The sequence below is a fragment of the Leucopleurus acutus genome, assembly GCF_964270905.1.
Source record: "Leucopleurus acutus genome assembly, chromosome: 5".
NCBI classification, from domain to species: domain Eukaryota; kingdom Metazoa; phylum Chordata; class Mammalia; order Artiodactyla; family Delphinidae; genus Leucopleurus; species Leucopleurus acutus.
The window spans coordinates 122,021,417-122,041,199 of NC_139147.1; the positions used below are offsets into that span (position 1 = coordinate 122,021,417).

General features: G+C 48.2%; 1 protein-coding gene across 1 annotated transcript in view; it reads right to left on the reverse strand.

Annotated features, from left to right (window-relative positions):
• The window catches only part of GRK7 (G protein-coupled receptor kinase 7), a gene marked incomplete at both ends in the record, with an annotated part of 34,586 nt that extends 15,234 nt beyond the window's left edge, over window positions 1–19,352 (reverse strand). Inside the window, 2 exons of the mRNA XM_082839329.1 lie at window positions 16,956–17,393; window positions 18,747–19,352. Of these exons, the coding sequence (XP_082695455.1) occupies window positions 16,956–17,393; window positions 18,747–19,352 (1,044 nt within the window). The remainder of the gene's footprint in view (window positions 1–16,955; window positions 17,394–18,746) is intronic.
• Between the last annotated feature and the right edge of the window lie 431 nt (window positions 19,353–19,783).

The following is a 19,783-nucleotide window of genomic DNA, read 5'->3' on the forward strand; positions in this document are numbered from 1 at the left end:
TTGTCCTATACACTTGCCCCCTAAATAGTTTGTTTAAATTTAGGTCCAAGTAAGGTTCATACAGTGTGATTGATTGATATGTCTCTTAAATCTTCAGGACTATATACCTTTTTCCTCTTTCTCTCCTCATCCCCTGCAAGATTTTGTTGGGAAAAAAACCTGGTTCAACTGCAGTTTCCCATAGTCAGATTTTGCTGACTGCATTCCTGTGGTGTTATTTAACATGTTCCTCTATTCTTTGTATTTCCTGTAAGTTGAGAGCTAGATCAACTTACAGGAAATAGCTAGATCTAGAAACTTCTACTGAACTTTTCATTTCCGCAAATATGTTTTTATTAACATACAATTAACACAGAATAATGTGCTTATACTTTGGGTTCAGTACATTTTGATAATTGACTACACCCATGTAAATACAACCCAAACAAGATAAAGAACATTTCCATTCATTTCCTTTGTGCCCCTTCTGGTTCATTCTCCTCCCCTCTTGCCAGGCAACCACTTTCTGATTTCCGTCACCATATATTAGTTTTGTTTGCTCTTGGATTTCACGTAGATGGGACTGTAGGGTAGAAACGCTTCTGTGTCTGACTTTTTTTTAACATAATGTTTTTGAGATTCATCCACGTTGTTCTGAAAACATATTTATATATTTTTAATTTCCAAATGTCCTTGTTCTGCTCTGAATGTTCTTTGTTTTACAACATCTGTCCTTGTTTCATGGATGCAGTATCTTCCCTTAAATCTCAAAAGATATTAATGGTAGGTTTTTAAAAAATTCTTCTTTTCTACTCCCCGCATTGTTCCTGTCTCCTGCAATTTCTTTCTTCTGTTTGTTTTGGCATTGTCTTTCATTTTGGAGGGTTTTTTCAAATGACAAGTGATCTTTGACTCTCTGTTTGTATTTAAGAGTGCGACACCAAAATGCTGACAAGAAGCTGGTCAACTGATGGGCTTCACTGTAGGGTGATTATGCCAGGCCGTGTCACTGGGGACCTTACCTATATCTGTAGACCTTCTGTGTTAGGCTGCTCAGTCTCCCCAGAGGGAGATCCTCCAATATCCCACCTGAGAGCTGTCAGTCTGTTTGCCCTCATTGTGGGAGCTGAGATGGGAAAGGGGCTGAGGGTCTCCCCGTATGTAGTATTTCATTCTCTACAGCTCTGAGTTGGGCTATATGTTCCTGGGTCATGCTTCTCCCTGGCTCAGTCTCTTGAGCTGGGGTGGGAGAGGCATGAAGAAAGACTATAAACAACATCCCACTGCATTTCAGACGGTGGTGATTGGTGAGTTCTACTTCAGCCACATTTACTGTGAGCTTGCTCCAGGTGTGGCAAGTTTCCAGCGAGCAGATTTCAGAGGCGAGTGACTTCAAGGATTAAAATCGCTAATCAGGACACTGGATAAACATCAGTCGCTCAGTAGAAGGTGTAGGGTAGAAAGTGGGCAGCATATGCCAGTCGTGAACAAAGGATTGTGAGACACATACCGGGAGAAAAGTTGGAAATAATAATGGGCAATACTTATTGAGTGTTTATTACATGCTAAATATTTTGTCAAGTGCTTAACGTGAACTTCTTGTTTAATCTTCATGATAAACCTATGAGATAGTGCCTATTTTATCCTCCATTTTGCAGATTAGAAAACTAAACCACAGAGAGGTTAAATCTTGCCTAAGGTCACCCACCCAAGATTCACGCACAGGCTTGCACTGTGAACCACTACATTACACTGCCTCTGCGGAAACAGGCGACGTAGCCTTTTCTTATCCTTCCAAGTTCCCTTCAGGATTTCTTTTCTCCCTCTAGAGTATCCCCCTTCCCTCTCCCCATCTGCCAGGTACTAAGTCCTCATCTTGGTCCGTTCTTGCTTAAGCTGCTTCTCTTCTTTTCCCAACAAGTTCTCTGTTCTTTGCCGGCATCACTGCTCAGGCAAGCTGGCTGGCCTGCTCCACACCACAGAGGTTGCTGGTCGGTGGGCACCAGACCCTGAGCCACGCTGGGACCAACTTGGTCCCACCCCCAGGAAACGAGTGAAGAATCGCCGGCCGTCTTTACGGCACTATAACCCCTTGGAATCTTGGAAAGAGCGCTAATGGCATGCAGGGTAACCTCAGATTCCTTCCAAATAATTATCAGGACTCTACCTCTTGGCCCTAAAGACAGAAAATGTCAGTGATGGAATTCTGAAGGGCACCACCTCCTTGAAGAGTGGAGGTATTTCACAGAGGAGAAGAATGGAATTAGCAGCGTACGCCAGAGTCCAAGCGCCCAAATTCCATCGCGGCCTCCAGCTGAAAAAATGAATTGCCTGCCCTTTATGCCATTTGTCTTCGGCATGTGAACTGCCTCCTCAGAGTGGGGTGGGAGGAGAGAACGGGCCAAGCAGCATGGGGCAAGGTCTAACCACGCTGACCTCTCGTGGCTCAGTTTAACTCCTGCAGTTACAAAGGGCCCCCCCGCACGTCAGTCTCTGTGGCGTCAGAACAATCTCTTTCAGATCGTGAGACCAGGGACTACCATTGCCAGGGCCGTAGGGATCACTCGAGCGTCAGCAGCAACAGAACTCCGTGGTGGGTTTTGTGTAGAGTTTAACTTTTTTTTTTTTTTTGCTTCATTTTGTTTTGCTTTGGTTCTAGAGCGCCCTTTGGTGGGTCCACTCCGTCAGCACCTGGTCAGGCAACACAAAGTATGCCCAGCATTCAGGGCATCAAGCATCAGGAAGCCAGATGGGGTCCAAACCCCTCCCCCCGGTGGGCAGCAAGAAGTCCATCTGCCACTGTCATCACATGTGGGTTGCTTAGTCCCATCAGGGCCACCTGTCACCTACAGGTGTCCAGACTTTGAGGAAGGTGGGTCAGAGCCAGCTTGTGGGGACCTGTGCGGACACCCCCTTCCTTGCTCTTGCTGTTGGATGCTGGCTTCCACTGACTCTGCAGTTGTTGTCACTCTCACCCCTGGGCCCATGGGAGCTAAGTGGCAGGGCCCAGGCGGGGCGGGGTCTGCACATTGAGTAGCCCGGGGTGGCTCTGGGCAGGAGCGAACTGTGACCTCATCCGCAGTGATGAGAACAGGGTGTGGCCTTTCAGTGGGGGGCTCAGAGGGCATAGTTCTCATCCGACTAGTTTTAAACGTCCATTAAGAAGTGTGCGTGTCCCCGCGCATGCTTGCGTGTGTATGTGCAGGTCCTTCAAGGTCAAGGTCACTTCCAGGTCCCAGTGAACCTGAAAAGTTGGCAACCTTAAATTCCATCATTAAAGGAAATGCCTGTATCCTGGTGCCCTTGGTGTGGCCAGGCCAGGCTGGATTTACTGAGCCGCGCGGGGAGAAAGACGCCGTCAAGGAAGCTGTTTCTGCGTTTCCCGATGGCCCAGCAAACTGGCCGGCGGAGCAAGAAACCGCCCGCGGATGCCTCTTCCCCCCAGTTCATCACAAACCAGATCCACTCGACAGCACAATCCAAACAGAAGAGGGAATCAGAATGTACATCTTTTGTTTGCCGTGGCAGGAGAACTGTTGAGCAGAGGAAAAAAACAAGCTGAGCTTAGCGCTATCGGCTGTTTCCTGGGGCTCGCTCCTTCCTTCCTCCGAGGGGGGCCCGGCCGCTTTGTTCTCGTTCCCAGCTGCTCCTCTGCGCCTTTAAGCGGTGGCCTTTGCAGACCTCAGAGGAATGCGGCCCGGGACCCCAGGGGACTTTGCTCCAAGGCTCCGCCCTGTGTGCTCAGCCCCGGGCTGCAGCCTCCAGAGCGCGGACCTAACTTTTGCTCCTTGCCCTCCCGCCCCGTCGCTTTCTGCCAGCCGCTTCCTGGGCAGGAGAGGGAGCCTCACCAGAGGGGCTTTCCTGCTCTCTCTGACACCCCTGGGAAGAGGGGATCCAAAAGAGGGATCCCTGCAAGAACGAATTCTGCAGCTATACAGTCTGGCATCAGTCTGCTGTGGTGCAGATCTCAGCTCTCCCAATTACTAGCTGGTCACCCCCAGGCCAGTTACTCAACCTCTCTGAGCGTCACAGCTCTTACCTCATAGGACTGTGATGAAGATTAAAGCCATAAGACACACGGCTTGCCTTTCCAAAGCCTGGCACATAGCAGGCCCTCAATAGGGGTTAGCCACGATGGTCACCAAGCCAGGCTCTGGTTGTCTCAGGCAGGGCAGCTACGCAAAAAGAAAAACCCAGAAGCCTCTAAGACTCCATCAGATTGAAAGACGGGCCTGGTACATCATCAGAGATCAATAGCTGTGATTCTTCCACTGGAGTGTGTTCTTTGGTGGTTTCACATTCTGCGAATCTGTCCAGCAGCAGGCTGATGCCTATTTTCCATGGTGACTCGAAGACACTCAGAATAAAATCACAGACGAAGCTCCACGTGGCTGTGAGGAAGTGAGACAATGACATGTGGCTGCTCGACTCAGCTTCCAGGCGAGCTGCGCCTTCATCCACTGCCCACCCGGCTGCAGCCTCGGGGTCCTGCTGGCTCCTAGTGTCCCTCAGAGAACAGAGCATGGCAGCAAAGGTCCTCTGAGCAGCTACAGTGCCTTTCAGGTGAGGCAGAAACAATGCAACAGTGGGGATCGTGGCAGAGGGTCTAGCGCTGGGCTTCTTGTAAAATTATCACAGCAGTCATTTTGTGAGTGCCTACCAAGTGGCTGACCTCTGCTAGGCATTCATCTACTTTGATCTTCTCATCAAGCCTAAGAGGGGAGCAGTATCAATCAGGCTCAGAGAAGAGGCATGACTGGCCTGGGGTCACATGCAGGGCTATGGCAAGCCTAAGTGGCACGTCTGGGCCAGTTAGAAGGAGGTTCTCCACCTGGGTTTGTGGTCAGCCTGTGCGTCTGTACACAGCAGCCATAGTAAGTGGCAGAACCAGATTGGCAGACTCACTCTCCTTCCATCTTTTTGATCCCGTGGACCGTATTTCATCAGCTGCACTTGATCTGAAAGGATGCTCTGAGCTTCCAACGTGTTTACCTCAAATTAGGTGATGCGGCAACTGTTTGTTCCCTGGATCGCATCATCGTGCATGACAGCCCTCTCCTGCCACACCCCGCGAGCCTCACGACCCTCTTTCTCTCCTCACTGCCACAACTCAACAGACAATGTGCCAGCCTGGCACTTCCCACGGAAGACGGAGGGCCAACCCATGCTCCGCGCACCGAGCCACGCGCGGTGCCAGATTCTCTTCCCTCTCCCCTCTGTTTCCTGTATCTGTGAGTCTGTTTCTGTTTTGCATATACATTCCCTTGTACTATCTTTTACATTCTCCATATAAGTGGTGTTATACAGTCTTTGTCTTTGACTTAGTTCACTAAGAATAATATTCTCTAGGCTCATCCATGTTGCTGCATACGGCAGGATTCCATTCCTTTTTATGAAGGAGTAATATTCCATTTTACATATATATTATGTCCCCGTCTTCTTAAGCCAACTGTCTGTTGATGGGTGTTTCCACGTCTTGGCTATTGTAAATACTGCTGCTGTGAACATTGCACTCCTCTCCTCCTTACCCTCATCCCAACTCCCTCTTCCTGTTGGCCCTTCCAAGGCTGATTTTGTCACTTTCCTGCCTGGAAACCTTCAGTGGCTCCCCAGCACCCTTGGCATTGGGTTCGAATGCCCTTGTCTGACCCCTCCAGCCTCCTAGGGCCTGACACAGGCTCCACCCTTGGTAGCACCTGTTGCCTCCCTCACAGCCTGTGACTCCACACTCTAGACAGCTGCAGAGTCACACTGTCCTCGACTGAGCCCCAGGCCTCTGGCCAGGGTTTTCACTGCAGCACTACGGACACGGTGGGTCATTATTTGTGGGGAGGGGCCGTGGTGTGCGTTGTAAGACGTTCGCAGCATCCCTGGCCTTTACCCAGTAGATGCCAGTAGCAACTCCCCAGTCATGACCACCAAAAAGGTCTCCAGACATTGTCAAAGTGCTCTAGGGGCCAAAATCGCCCTCAGTTGAGGACCACCACCCTATGCTGATCCCTGTGCCAAGCCCACTCTCCTTTCTCTTCACCTGCTTCACTTTTTTTGTTTTAACATCTTTATTGGAGTATAACTGCTTTACAGTGTTGTGCTAGTTTCTGCTTTATAACAAAGTGAATCAGTTATACATATACATATGTTCCCATATCTCTTCCCTCTTGCATCTCCCTCCCTCCCACCCTCCCTATCCCACCCCTCCAGGTGGTCACAAACCACTGAGCTGATCTCCCTGTGCTATGCGGCTGCTTCCCACTAGCTATCTATTTTACGTTTGGTAGTGTATATATGTCCATGCCTCTCTCTCACTTCGTCACAGCTTACCCTTCCCCCTCCCCATATCCTCAAGTCCATGCTCTAGTAGGTCTGTGTCTTTATTCCTGTCTTACCCCTAGGTTCATCATGACATTTTTTTTTCTTAAATTCCATATACATGTGTTAGCATACAGTATTTGTCTTTCTCTTTCTGACTTGCTTCACTCTGTATGACAGACTCTAGGTCCATCTACCTCACTACAAATAACTCAGTTTCGTTTCTTTTTACGGCTGAGTAATATTCCACTGTATATATGTGCCACATCTTCTTTATCCATTCATCTGTCGATGGACACTTAGGTTGCTTCCATGTCCTGGCTCTTGTAAATAGAGCTGCAATGAACATTGTGGTACATGTCTCTTTTTGAATTATGGTTTTCTCAGGGTATATGCCCAGTAGTGGGATTGCTGGATCATACAGTAGTTCTATTTTTAGTTTTTCAAGGAACCTCCATACTGTTCTCTGCAGTGGCTGTATCAATTTACATTCCCACCAACAGTGCAAGAGGGTTCCCTTTTCTCCACACCCTCTCCAGCATTTATTGTTTCTAGATATTTTGATGATGACCTGCCTCACTTCTGTTTGCCTTGTAAGTCTCGACTCAGTTGTCCTTTCCTCCTGAAAGCCCTTCCTGACCCCATGACCCAATGTCGGGCTGGTGCCCTTCCTATGCACTCAGCTTGGACAGTCTGACTGCTGTATTGTCAGGGCCCTTTGACTTATCAGTCTCTTCCCTGTCCTCGGCTTCATGAAGGCAGGCATTTGTTTGCCTGGTATCCTGTTGTACTCAGGGCCAAGTCTGTACCTGTGACATGACCTCACCTAGTAAATCACCCTTGACAGCCCTCCCTCCCTTAGCCCATGTCCAAACTATCACTGAGGCCCAGTCATTCTGGAATCTCTTCCCAGATCAAACACTGTGCTCTGGCTCCACCACCCCTCCTGTTGGCTGAGCTGCCATCATCTCTCACCTGGATTACAAATGACCACGATCCACCCGAATCCCTTCTGATCTGCTCTCCCTTCAGATGGAGTGATACTTTTTTTTTTTTTTTTTTTGCGGTACGCGGGCCTCTCACTGTTGTGGCCTCTCCCGTTGCAGAGCACAGGCTCCGGATGCGCAGGCTCAGCGGCCATGGCTCACGGGCCCAGCCTCTCCGCGGCCTGTGGGATCTTCCCGGACCGGGGCACGAACCCGTGTCCCCTGCATCAGCAGGCAGATTCTTAACCACTGCGCCACCAGGGAAGCCCGGTGGTTAGGATTTTGGTAGAGACCAATATGTGACCATGAAGTAGCCAGAATGCCTGTCCTGTGTGGTTCTCAGAAGTAAATTCTCAAAGAGAAAATTTTTTAGAGCAGGGTCATAATGGTTGTGATGTATGTAGGTATTAACTTCTGATGAAACACACTCAGAGATCTTTTTAAAATCACTTATTCAGGGCTTCCCTGGTGGCACAGTGGTTAAGAATCCGCCCGCCAATGCAGGGGACATGGGTTTGAGCCCTGGCCCGGGAAGATCCCACATGCTGCAGAGCAACTAAGCCCACGCGCCACAACTACTGAGCCTGTGCTCTAGAGCCCGTGAGCCACAACTACTGAGCCCACGAGCCACAACAACTGAAGCCCGGGTGCCCTAGAGCCCGTGCTCTGCAACGAGAGAAGCCACTGCAATGAGAAGCCCACACACTGCAACGAAGAGTGGCCCCCGCTCGCCGCAACTAGAGAAAGCCCGCATGCAGCAATGAAGACCCAACGCAACCAAAAATAAAATAAATAAATTTTAAAAATAAATAGACAAAATCACTTATTCAGTGTGTCACTAGCACTGTAGTCGACATGACAGAAGCTTCAAAATAAATATTATGCCCAAACTCTATGACATTATCCCTCTGGATGTGAGGAGTTGGTTAGAGGCAGGACATGGTAACCAAACATATCACAAGCTTTTGGGTCCCTGCACTAACTTCATTCCAATTCCTGACAATATAGCAAGTTTTAAGGACTCACTCTTGTTCCACAATATCTGAAGGTCACTGTTCTCCACATAGATGGTTGAATTTGAAAAGTCTCAGCACGAGTCCCATTGCCCAATTTTCCTGTTATATTCACCTGGCAGTTCTAAAAATGCTGAGTTCGTTTTATTGTGTGCACGTGGGTGTCAGCTGAGGACAGGCAGGAGTGCTTATCACGTTTATTAAAGGTGAATAGCGACAGTGGCTGGGACCACGTTTAATGATATTGTGCCTGGGTGTGGGAAGGCTGCCTGAGATATTAGTCACATCGTTCCCTGTAAAGGTTGGGCCAATCCTTTGCCAAAGTCTTAACTCCATTAGAGGTTCAGCTAGGCTTGAGGTTGAGATCCGTATCAGACCAGACTGAGGAAGATATGCTGTGTCATCACATGCACTCATTCTGAGTTTTACTCAGTGGAGGGCCTTTTATAGCATTACAGACCAGAGGCCACATGCTGCTCCGTGTGTGAACTTGACAAGGTGGAGTCAAAACCATAAGTGCTCTTGAACCTGGCACACCTGGGTTCATCTCACGCGTGAGAGATGTGACTTTAGGGGGGTCACTTAACCTCTCTGAGTCTCAATTTCTCCATCTCCATAATACTCCCTATCTTGTAAGTCTTTATAGAAAGGCTCTAGATCCCATCATCCCTTGATTAAGAGGTCAGAACTCTTCCAAACTTTTCAAACCATTGAGATAACAGCAGTTATTAGGGGTACCCGCTGTTTTTGCTTATCTGAATTCCATTTCACCGTTCTCTTCCACCCCTCTTTTCTTTCTTTTTCTTTTGGCCACGCCACGCAGCATGTGGGATCTTAGTTCCCCCACCAGGGATCGCACCCTCGCCCCCTGCATTGGAAGCGTGGAGCCTTAACCACTGGACCACCAGGGAAGTCCCTCCATCCCTGCTTTCCATTGGAGAACACTTTCCTCTGCCCTCAGTTCCTGATATATATCTATATAGGACAGAACGGGTCCCTGGTTTCTGAGCACAGCAGAGATCTAGCCTGGCTAATGGACTTGGTTATGCTTGGGCATGTGACTTGAGCTGTCCATTGAGGGTCTTCCCTGGGAACTTGAAGGAACTGTTCGTAAAGAACTGTTCTCTTTCCACGGGATTGCTTGGTTGGTAGGATATGCGTGGAGCTGTCGGCGGCCCCCACTCAGGAGCCCCTGAGAGCAGGAGTGAGGCCAACGCCGAGGAGAGCAGAGCTGGCGCACGGAAGGAGAGTTTCCCGCTGATACTGCTCAGACCCTGGATCACTCTGGGCTTCTTAGTTATGTAAACCATTAATTTCATTTTCTTAAGTAACTTCCCTTTGTCCTTTAAGAACCCTTACTGATATCCCAGTAAGTCATAGTAAAACGTATGCCATGTGTTTACCTTTGGCGTTTGCGAGTCTTTTCCTACAAATAATTCAAAGACTATCTCATAGACTCATGAAATCTTAGAGATTAAGGATGTTCTGGGGCCTGCCTGAGATGCCAGACACAGTGAGTCAGCGATAAGCCAGGGTTTCTGCCTCCCAGGCCAGTGTTCTTTTTTTTTGTGTGTGTGGTATGCGGGCCTCTTACTGTTGTAAGAGGTTTTTTTTTGTGTGGTACGCGGGCCTCTCCCGTTGCGGAGCACAGGCTCCGGACGCGCAGGCTCAGCGGCCGTGGCTCACGGGCCCAGCCGCTCCGCGGCATGTGGGATCTTCCCGGACCGGGGCACGAACCCGCGTCCCCTGCATCGGCAGGCGGACTCTCAACCACTGCGTCACCAGGGAAGCCTGTGGCCAGTGCTCTTAAGCCTCCCCGCCTCTTGTCGTGTGTCTGCCTCAGTCTTTTTCAGACTCGAGCAGAACTACCCTCGCCTTTCCTTCCTGAGTCACTGCCCAATTACCAGCAGCCAGGGGCTCCACGGGGCAAAAGGCACCACCTTCTAGAAGTGGCTCCGTTCTCTCCACAACCCCGCCCCCTCTACTGGGGACAGCCGTGATTTAAGAGAAGTGAGTACAGACGTGGGTCTTGATGGAGGCTAGGTGAAGCCAGGCAGCTGAGCGCTGGATGTAAGACTGCTCAGAGCCTTGGGCCCTACTTCAACCCTCATTACCTCATGTGGGAGTTATTACAGTAGCTCCTTACCAGCCCCCCTTTCTCCTGAACCCCAGGCTCCCTCTACTTGAATTCATCATAGTTTCAGTCATCTCCTTAAAGAATCATCCTGTATACCCAGACAAAACTATAATTCAAAAAGATACATGCTCCCCCATGTTCATACCAGCACTATTTACAATAGCCAAGACATGGAAACAACCTAAATGTCCATTGACAGATGAATGGATAAAGAAGATGTGGTACATATATACAATGGAATACTACTCAGCCATAAAAAAGAATGAAATAATGCCATTTGCAGCAATATGGATGGTCTTAGAGATTATCATATTAAGTGAAGTCAGAAAGATAAAGACAAATACCATATGATATCACTTATATGTGGAGTCTAAAATACGACACAAATGAACTTATCTACGAAACAGAAACAGACTCACAGACATACAGAACAGACTTGTGGTTGCCAAGGGGAAAGGGGGTGGAAGGATTGGGAGTTTGGAATTACCAGAGGCAAACTATTATATATAGGATAGATAAACAAGAAGGTCCTACTGTATAGTACAGGGACCTATACTCAGTATCCTATGATAAACCATAATGGAAAAGAATATGAAAAAGAATATATATATAAAACTGAGTCACTTTGCTGTACAGCAGAAATTAACACAACGTTGTAAATCAAATATACTTCAATAAAAAAAAAAAAGAATCACTCTGGTCATGCCATTTCCTGTTGATAAACCTTCAATGGCTCCTTGCTGCCTATAAAGCAATGTCCAAAGTATTTCACCTGGTGTCCTGAAATAGCCTGACAGGGCCTGTGTCCCTCCAGGGAGGCTCAGCTCATACCTAGGGAAGGGTTACCCACTGGGAAGAATTAGTTCCAGAGTTTCAAATTCAATTAAGAGTTCCAAGTTCTATTATACAGGCATACCTCGTTTTATTGTGCTTTGCTTTACTGCACTTTGCAGATATTGAATTTTTTACAAATTGAAGGTTTATGGCAACCCTGCAAGTCTGTTGTACCATTCTGCCAATAGCATTATTTTTAAATTAAGGTATGTATATAGTTTTTTAGACATAATTCTATTGCATACTTCGTAGACATAACTTTTATATACACTGGGAAACCAAAAAATGTCTGGAATCAAACCCACAATATCTCTGTGGTATGTCTGTAGTAGACGGTAGGTGTACTGATCCCTGCTGAAAGAGAAAACGTCCCTCTAACAGTGTCCAGTACCTTGCTATCGTCACCATTAATGTTGATGCCATTTTTCATCTTTCCATTGGCTATCTTCCTTTATCAATGAGTTTTCTATTGGTGTGTAACAAATTACCACAAACTTAGTAGCTTAAAACAACACCCATTTATCACCTCACAGTTCTGTAGGTCTGAGCACAGCATGGGAGGGGTTCTTTGGTCAGGATTTCACAAAGCCAAAGTCAAGATTCTGCTGGGCTGCACTCTCATCTGGAGCTCAGGACCCTCTTCCAAGTTCATGTGGTTACGGCCGAATTCAGTTCACTGTGGTTGTAAGACTGAGGTCCCTGCTATGTTTCTGGCTGTCATTCAGAGGCAGCTCTCGGCTCTGGAGACCACCTACATTCCTTGCCATGTGGTTCACTCCATCTTCAAAGCCAGCAATGGTGTGTTGAAGCCCTCTCATGCTTTCAGTTTCTGAGTTCTGCTGTCTCTGACCTCTATACCCATATTTAAAGGACTCCCGTGATTAGGTCAGCCCCACTTGGTTAACTTCTCTTTTGAGTAACTCAAAATCAACTGATTAGTAACCATAAATGCATCTTCAAAATCCATTTTGCCTTATAATGTAATACAACCACGGGAGTGATAGCTCACCATGTTCACAGGTCTCGCCCACAAGTCAATGGGGAAAAAATTATACAGGGGCAAGGGTCATTGGAGGTCATCTTAGAATTCTACCTACCACACCACTGTAACAATTATTTGCGAATTTTAATGCCTGTGTGAGTTAAAAACTGAACCAGATTTCCTCATCTTTTTCAATATTCTTTTCCTGGGGGCTGGTGACAGATGCTGTCAGCTCATCCAACACTTGATCTCACTCCCCATCTCCCTTATCATCCCCTGCAATAGAGGCTGGACAATGAAAAACTATTTTTCAGGCTCCCTTACAGCTAGAGGTGAACATGTGGCATGGTCCTGGCCAACGGGGTGTAAGCAGAGTCTGTTAACATTCTCCTTTCTCCTCCTTTCTTCCATCCTGGAATGTGGACTTGATGTTTGGAGCTGCAAAAGCCATCTTGTGACAGGAGGAAAAGGCCAGGAGATTTTCACAGAGACCTTGGCACTGAGATTGTTGAGAATCTGGCATTCTTTCATATGTAGCAGAAAGCAATGCTAACTTACAAAAGACTGAATGAGTAGCTGAATGAGAAGCAGCTAGCCATGTCTCCAAAGCCACGATGCCTTAACTTTTCTGGAAGGATTGCACAGAGTTCAGGCAGGCATCAACCTTCATAATCAGGGTGATTTTTCCTTCACACCTTCTTCATAATGTTCACAGTACTTCTTTATACAGTATCTTGACATCAAAACAATGTTAGTGGTTACAGAAGTCCTGTAAATATGTTCCTTTTCATTTCTTCTGTGAAATGTTGTGAGTATAATGACCTTAAAATCCACCTGGGGGCCCAGTTACATGTGTGGGAGCTACAGTAAATAGGAAACCGAGGGGCTCTACTTAGCTATGTGGAGGGATAAACAGTGAAAGAGGGATGCTTTCCTTTTTTCTGTTTTTTTTTTTTTTTTTTTGCGGTACACAGGCCTCTTTCTGTTGTGGCCTCTCCCGCTGCGGAGCACAGGCTCTGGACGCGCAGGCTCAGAGGCCATGGCTCACGGGCCCAGCCGCTCCGCGGCATGTGGGATCTTCTCGGACCGGGGCACAAACCCGTGTCCCCTGCATCAGCAGGCAGACTCTCAACCACTGCGCCACCTGGGAAGCCCTGTCTTTCTTTTTATGGCTTCTAAACTTTCTCTCTGACTCTTCCCCTCCCCACCCTGCACCCTTCCTGAGGGTCCCCTGGGATTTGGAGGCAGGTCTGAGGACTGGGGCAAGTGGTCTAAACCCAGAAATTTGGTCTCATGGGACAAAGAGGGACTCAGGAAAGGCAAAAGGGCGAGAGGTCTTCAGTGAGTAAACTTCTCCACCAACTGCGTTCGTTATAGTGGACAATACTGAGGAGGCACGGAAAGCTTCCTCCAGTTTCCAAAAGAGTCAAGCAGCTGGACACAGGAGCCACTGAAGGAACTGTCCTTAAATATTCTCTTGGCCCATGAATAGAGCTGGAGGAAGACTGAGAAAGGATTTACAAGAGACAGCTATGTGTCTACTCAACCTTCAGCAAGGTGGAGATGTACCACCGATTAGCATGATACATGCCTGTGAGACACTCAGAAGGAACACGTCTCCTCTGCATAAGTGACAATGCGAATTCATTGTCACTTATGACAATAAGTGAAGAAATACACTTTGGTTTTTCCATGCATAGACAGACATGGATTCACGATGTTTCCGTTTTTTTTTTTAATTTTATTTTTATTTGTTTATTTTTGGTTGTGTTGGGTCTTCGTTGCTGCGTGCGGCCTTCTCTAGTTGCAGCGAGTGTGGGCTACTCGTTGTGGTGCACGGGCTTCTCATTGCGGTGGCTTCTCTTGTTGCGGAGCACAGGCTCTAGGCGTGTGGGCTTCAGTAGTTGTGGCTCGCGGGTTCTAGAGCTCAGGCTCAGTAGTGGCACACGGGTTTAGTTGCTCCGCAGCGTGTGGGATCTTCCCGGACCAAGGCTCGAACCCGTGTCCCCTGCGCTGGCAGGCAGATTCTTAACCACTGCGCCACCAGGGAAGTCCCACGACGTTTCTGTTTTCATAGCAAAGTCCCACGGAGGCAAACACTCTGCTTCCCCGCCACCTTCCTGCTTCTTCCACCCCAACTTAGGAGACAGTGATATGGAAGTCCTCCATCCCATCCCCACCTCTTCCTTGGTTTCTCCACCCTCATTCAGCCTCTCCTTCCTACAGAGCCAGCACTTTCTCTCCTGATTCTTGTCTCAGCATCTAAATCTCCCCTCCTTAAAACTCCATCCTCCTCCCTGTGTCCTCCTGTAGTGACCAGTCTCCCTCCTTCCTTTGTCTCACTTTCTACTCCCAGGTCAATGCAACCTCCACAGTCTGAGTTCTGACCTTGAACATCACTCTTCCTGAGGACACTGTGGTTTCCTGACTGTCAAATCCCCTGCTGACCTCTTGGCAGCACTCGACAGTGCTGATCACTCTCCTCCCTTAAATCCTCTTCTCCTTTGGCTCCTGTGGAGGAGGCTGCCAGTTACCTGCTCCATATCCTGCGTTTCTCATTCCAAAAAAAAAAAAAGTCATTTATCAGCTTCCCCTACAGGTGGGGTGGCCAGATAATAGTTCTAGCCAATTAGGTTTAAATGGAAGCTGTCAGATGGGCCTTCCAAGGAAGTTCATATTTGGAGACATATTCAGTTGGTGCGTGCATGCCTATTTACTCCTGACCTTTCCTCATTTCTCCTGCCTGGAACATGGACCTGATGGCTGGGGCTAGGGCAGCCATCTTGCACACGTCAAAAAGGCCAAAATGACAGAGATGTCGATCCCGTTATCCTGGAGCTGCGGAACTAATACCAACCATGCTTATCGCCACACTACTTGTTACATAAGAAAAATAACCCCCTCTCTTGTTTAATCTGCTATTATTTGGGTTTTCTATGATATGCTGCTGAAATCAACCCTTAACTGATACAGCTCCCATGACTCTGTCACTCTCGTCCTACTTCTTTAACCTCTTCAAGGCCCCTTTGCTTCAACACCCCCTACATGTTGATGTTCCTTAGCTACCATCCCTGGTCCTCTTCCTCCACCGTTTCCCAAACAACCCAGTGGTGTCTGCTGCTTCCCAAGTCATGATGACTCCAAATCCCAATGTCTAGCTCTGACCTCTCATCAGAGCACCAGATCTTTATCTAAATGTCTACCTGCCTGTCACATAGGAGCCTCATACACACTACACTCCCAATTAAACCAGCTTTCCCATAACTCTGTTCCTCCTTCTAGTCACTGGAGCTAGAGACCTTCCGCATCACTTACCCTCATACCCAGCTGGTCCTCAAGTCCCATCAGGTCTCTTTCCAACAGCTCCACTTTATTCCCACTTCTTCAATCCTACTGTCTTATACAGGCCTCATCATCTCTTCCTGAGCCACCGCATATGCCTCCTAACTAGCTCCTCTGCCTCTCATCTACAAATTGGTGTTTAAAAACATGCAAATCTAGGGCTTCCCTGGTGGCGCAGTGGTTGAGAGTCTGCCTGCCGACGCAGGGGACACAGGTTCGTGCCCCGGTCCTGGAAGATCCCATGTGCCACGGAGCGGCTGGGCCCGTGAGCCATGGCCGCTGAGCCTGCAGGTCCAGAGCCTGTGCTCCACAACGGGAGAGGCCACAACAGTGAGAGGCCCGCATACCGCTAAAAAAAAAAAAATTGCAAATCTAATCACACCATTCCCTTTCTTAAGACCCTTCAATGGCTTCTGGTCCCTCACAAGAAAGAATTCCAATGCCTTTGCATGATCTGAGCCCTACACATCTTGTCAACATTCCTTACATTATAGCCACATAAATTCACCTGTGGTTTCCCAAACTTGCCATGAAATCACATCTCACTTCCTTGCCTGACTGTCCTCTCTGACCTGTAAGCTGGAAACTGTGCAAAAACAAAGTTTTAAGTGGATATTTAGGAACCTGACGGACCTTATCTTCCTGGGAATTCTCCCACCTTTGTGCACAGAAACTCAGTGGTAAAGAACTGTCAGAATCGGAGAGATTTTTGTATTGTTCACTTAACATAATCGCTTAATTATAATTCCTTTTTTAATCAAAGAATTCTCTGCCATCACCTTGAACCAAATTGATCAAAATAAACATCAATGCCTTTGTTGTCTTGTATATGTATTTTCATTTAAAATTTCACCTTTGTCCAACGTAAAACATTCCCCCAGTGCGCACTCAACAGAAAAGGAGATATTTACTTTAATGTGCTAAATGCTGGGGTTTCTTCTATTTCTTATCCTATTAAATTTTACCTCCTAGAATCCTGAAATTTTAGGGTCCAGCCCCTAAAAATTTCCGGAAAAGGAAACCAAGGCTCTATTGACTCAGGAACATGGCACCAGGGAGGTGGTTATTGGTGGGACATACCTAGATCCTGGCTAGGGCTTCGGCTCTTACTATCTCACGGTGAAGGCACAGATCATCTCCAACTCACAAAGAAGGCTCCCCTCTGCTTCCAGTGAGAGGAAAGTAAAGTAGCCCCCAAAGAGCTAATCCTCTTACACCACTCCACTTAAGGCAAGATGACAGCACAAGGGCTTTAAGAACAAGGAAATTAAAAGCATTAAGTCCAAGGTTCTGCTTGTCCTGGGAATAGAACGGCCCTCTCCCCTCCTCTCTGACTCTATGCCCCACCTTTGGGCCCACGAAGAGCCACTCACCCTCTGGGTGATGGGCTTGCCATCCCGGATCTCCACAGCCAGCCCCAGGTCGGACAGTCTGCAGTTGCCGAGGTCGTCCAGAAGCACATTCTCGGGCTTCAGGTCCCGGTAGACGATGCTGAGGGAGTGGAGGTGCAACACGCCGCAGGTCATCTGGGCCGAGTAGAAGACCACCCTGCTCATGTCCAGGCCCCGCTCGCCCACGCTGTAAATGTGGAACTTGAGGTCTCCCCCATTCATCAGGCTCATAACCAGGCAGAGATGGGACTTGCTCTCAAAGGCATAGGCCAGAGAGACAATGAAAGGGCTGCTGACCCTCTCCAAGATTTCCTTTTCCAAGAGAGCCATTTTCTCACCATTTTTCTTCTTCAGCCGCTTCTTGTCCAGTTTCTTACAGGCATACATCTTGCCGGTGTTTTTCACCTGGACAGCACATACCTTAAGGAGAGAAAGAAAGGGAGAGGAAGAAGTAGACAGTACTGGAGACAGGAAGGGGAAGGGGGATACAGAGGGTGGAGGAGCAGAAACCCACCAAGGTGGAAAGATGGCAGGCTTCTGAGAAAAGAGAAGCTGTGAGTGAGAAGGATTCTTTGAGATAGAGCTGGGACCACAGTGAGGTATCACTTCATCCCCACTATGTGAGCCATAATTAAAGAAAAAAAAGAAAGGAAAAATAACAAGTGCTGGCAAGGATGTGGAGAAATTGAAACCCTCACGTGTTGCTGGTGGGAACTTAAAACTTGGAAGAGCTTGGTAATTTCTCAAAACGTTAAACATGGAATTGCCCGAAGACCTAGCAATTCCACTCCTAGACATATACGAAAGAGAAAGGAAAGCAGGTATTCAGACAAATTCTTGTACATAAATGTTCACAGCAGCACTATTCACGCCAGCCAAAAGGTGGAAACAACCCAACTGTCCAGCAATAGATGAATGGATACATGAATTGGATGTAGTATTCCCATACAACGGAATGTTATTCAGCCCTAAAAAGGAATGAAGTACTGCTACATGCTACAATGTGAATGAACCTCCGAACCTTACGCGCAGTGAAAGAAGCCAGCCACAAAAGCTCAAGTACTGTGTGACTCCACTGATACGACACACCAGAATCGGCAAATCCATAGAGACAGAAAGCAGCCCAGTGGTCGCCAGGGGCTGGGTGGGTTGGGGGAGTGGGGGAAATGGGTAGTAATTGTTAATGGGCACAGGGGTGACGAAAATATCTTGGAACTAGATAGAGATGATAGTTATACAAGATTGTAATGTACCAAATGCTATTACATTGTACACTCTAAAATGGTTAACGGCTAATGTGACTTTTACCTTAAAGAATTTTTTTCAACTTAAAAAAAAGAAAGAGGAGCACAGCATTGGTGCAAAAGGAATTCCAGGCTTTAATTCAAGATGAGTGTTTTCTTAGCTCTCTGAAGTTTTTCTCAAATTACCTCCATTACCACAATTAAGGGGAAAGGGGGATCCCCCATTGTTTGTTGCTATCATTCACCAGAGGGGCATTTCAGTGTGTGCCTGCCTGTTGTAGACCCCACGATAAAGATTCTTGGCCAGTTCCACATTTTATTAGTTTTTCCTATGCCATTCTCATTTTATTTCACGCGGTGACCGGAAAGAAGACATGAGAGCAAGTTAGGAATTCTTTCTCCACATGTGGCACTGAGATTAGTTCTAAGTTCCCTTGAGATTAAAAAGGAAAAAAAAAAAAAGAGGTGAAATAAAACTCTATTATGCTGTCTATTTCGTCTTCCAGCCTGGCTATTCTGAAACACTTACCTCCCCAAAACCACCTTTCCCCAGCACCCGGAACTCTTCGAAGTACTTGTCTGACACGGGTTGCATCTCCAAGACTTTCCACTGCAGAAACTTGTCATAGAAGGGGCTGGCCAGGAACTCTAGGAAGGGCTGGTCCTGCAAGAAGGCCATGGCCTCAGCCTTGGCCAGCTCCACCAGGGATGCTCGCTCTTCCTCCGTGGTGGCTGCTTGGCACTTGGTGACCAGAGCTGGGCTGAGGAAGGGGTGTGGGTGCCGCGGGGAGGCCGCACAAGTGGCCACCAGCCCCTGCAGCGTGCTGCCCTTGGCGGGACCCTCTTCGGCCAGCTCCCAGCTCTGCACCTCCTCCAGGAAGCCCACGGCCTCCTGGTACGCGGGCACCGTGGCTAGGAAGTCCCGGAAGAGGCGGCGGCCGATGGGCTGCTGCTCGCACAGGCTGTGGAAGTCGTTGGGCGGGGCCTGGCGGAGCTGCTCGCAGCTCTGCGGCCCGGGCAGCATCAGGGTCCGGCGTCGGCGCTGCAGTTCCTTGCTGTCGGCATCCGAGGACTTCCGCGCCTGCAGGTAGGCCGAGTTGGCGATCAGGTTGTCCAGGCCCCCCATGTCGACCATGGCGGAGCACCAACCGTGCTCCCTCGGCACAGAAAAGGAAGGATGGAGGGCTGTGGCGGGGACGCCGTCAGGTCCGGGCCAGCTGGCTGCTGTCCGGTCCAAGGTGCAGTGACTTCTGCGGGATTTACAGCGAAGCTTCAGGTCTGAGGGTGGGACTGATGGAGGATGAGGAAAGAGGTTTCTCTTGTAAGAAGCTTTGCTGGCTATGTATAGCCGGCCAGGGAAGGGCGCCTCACAGGTCACCCACCAAGGGGAAAGCAGTCTGTGACACCTGCAGGGTCTACTGTTCATCATGGGGCCTTTCTCATCTACACCTGCTCCCTGAATCCCCAGCTACCAATTTCCAAAGGAAAGGTGGTGTGTTATTTGTTGATGACAGCAGTGTTTTCAACTGTGTCTGATTTTACGTATTTCCCAGCAGGTGCACGGTA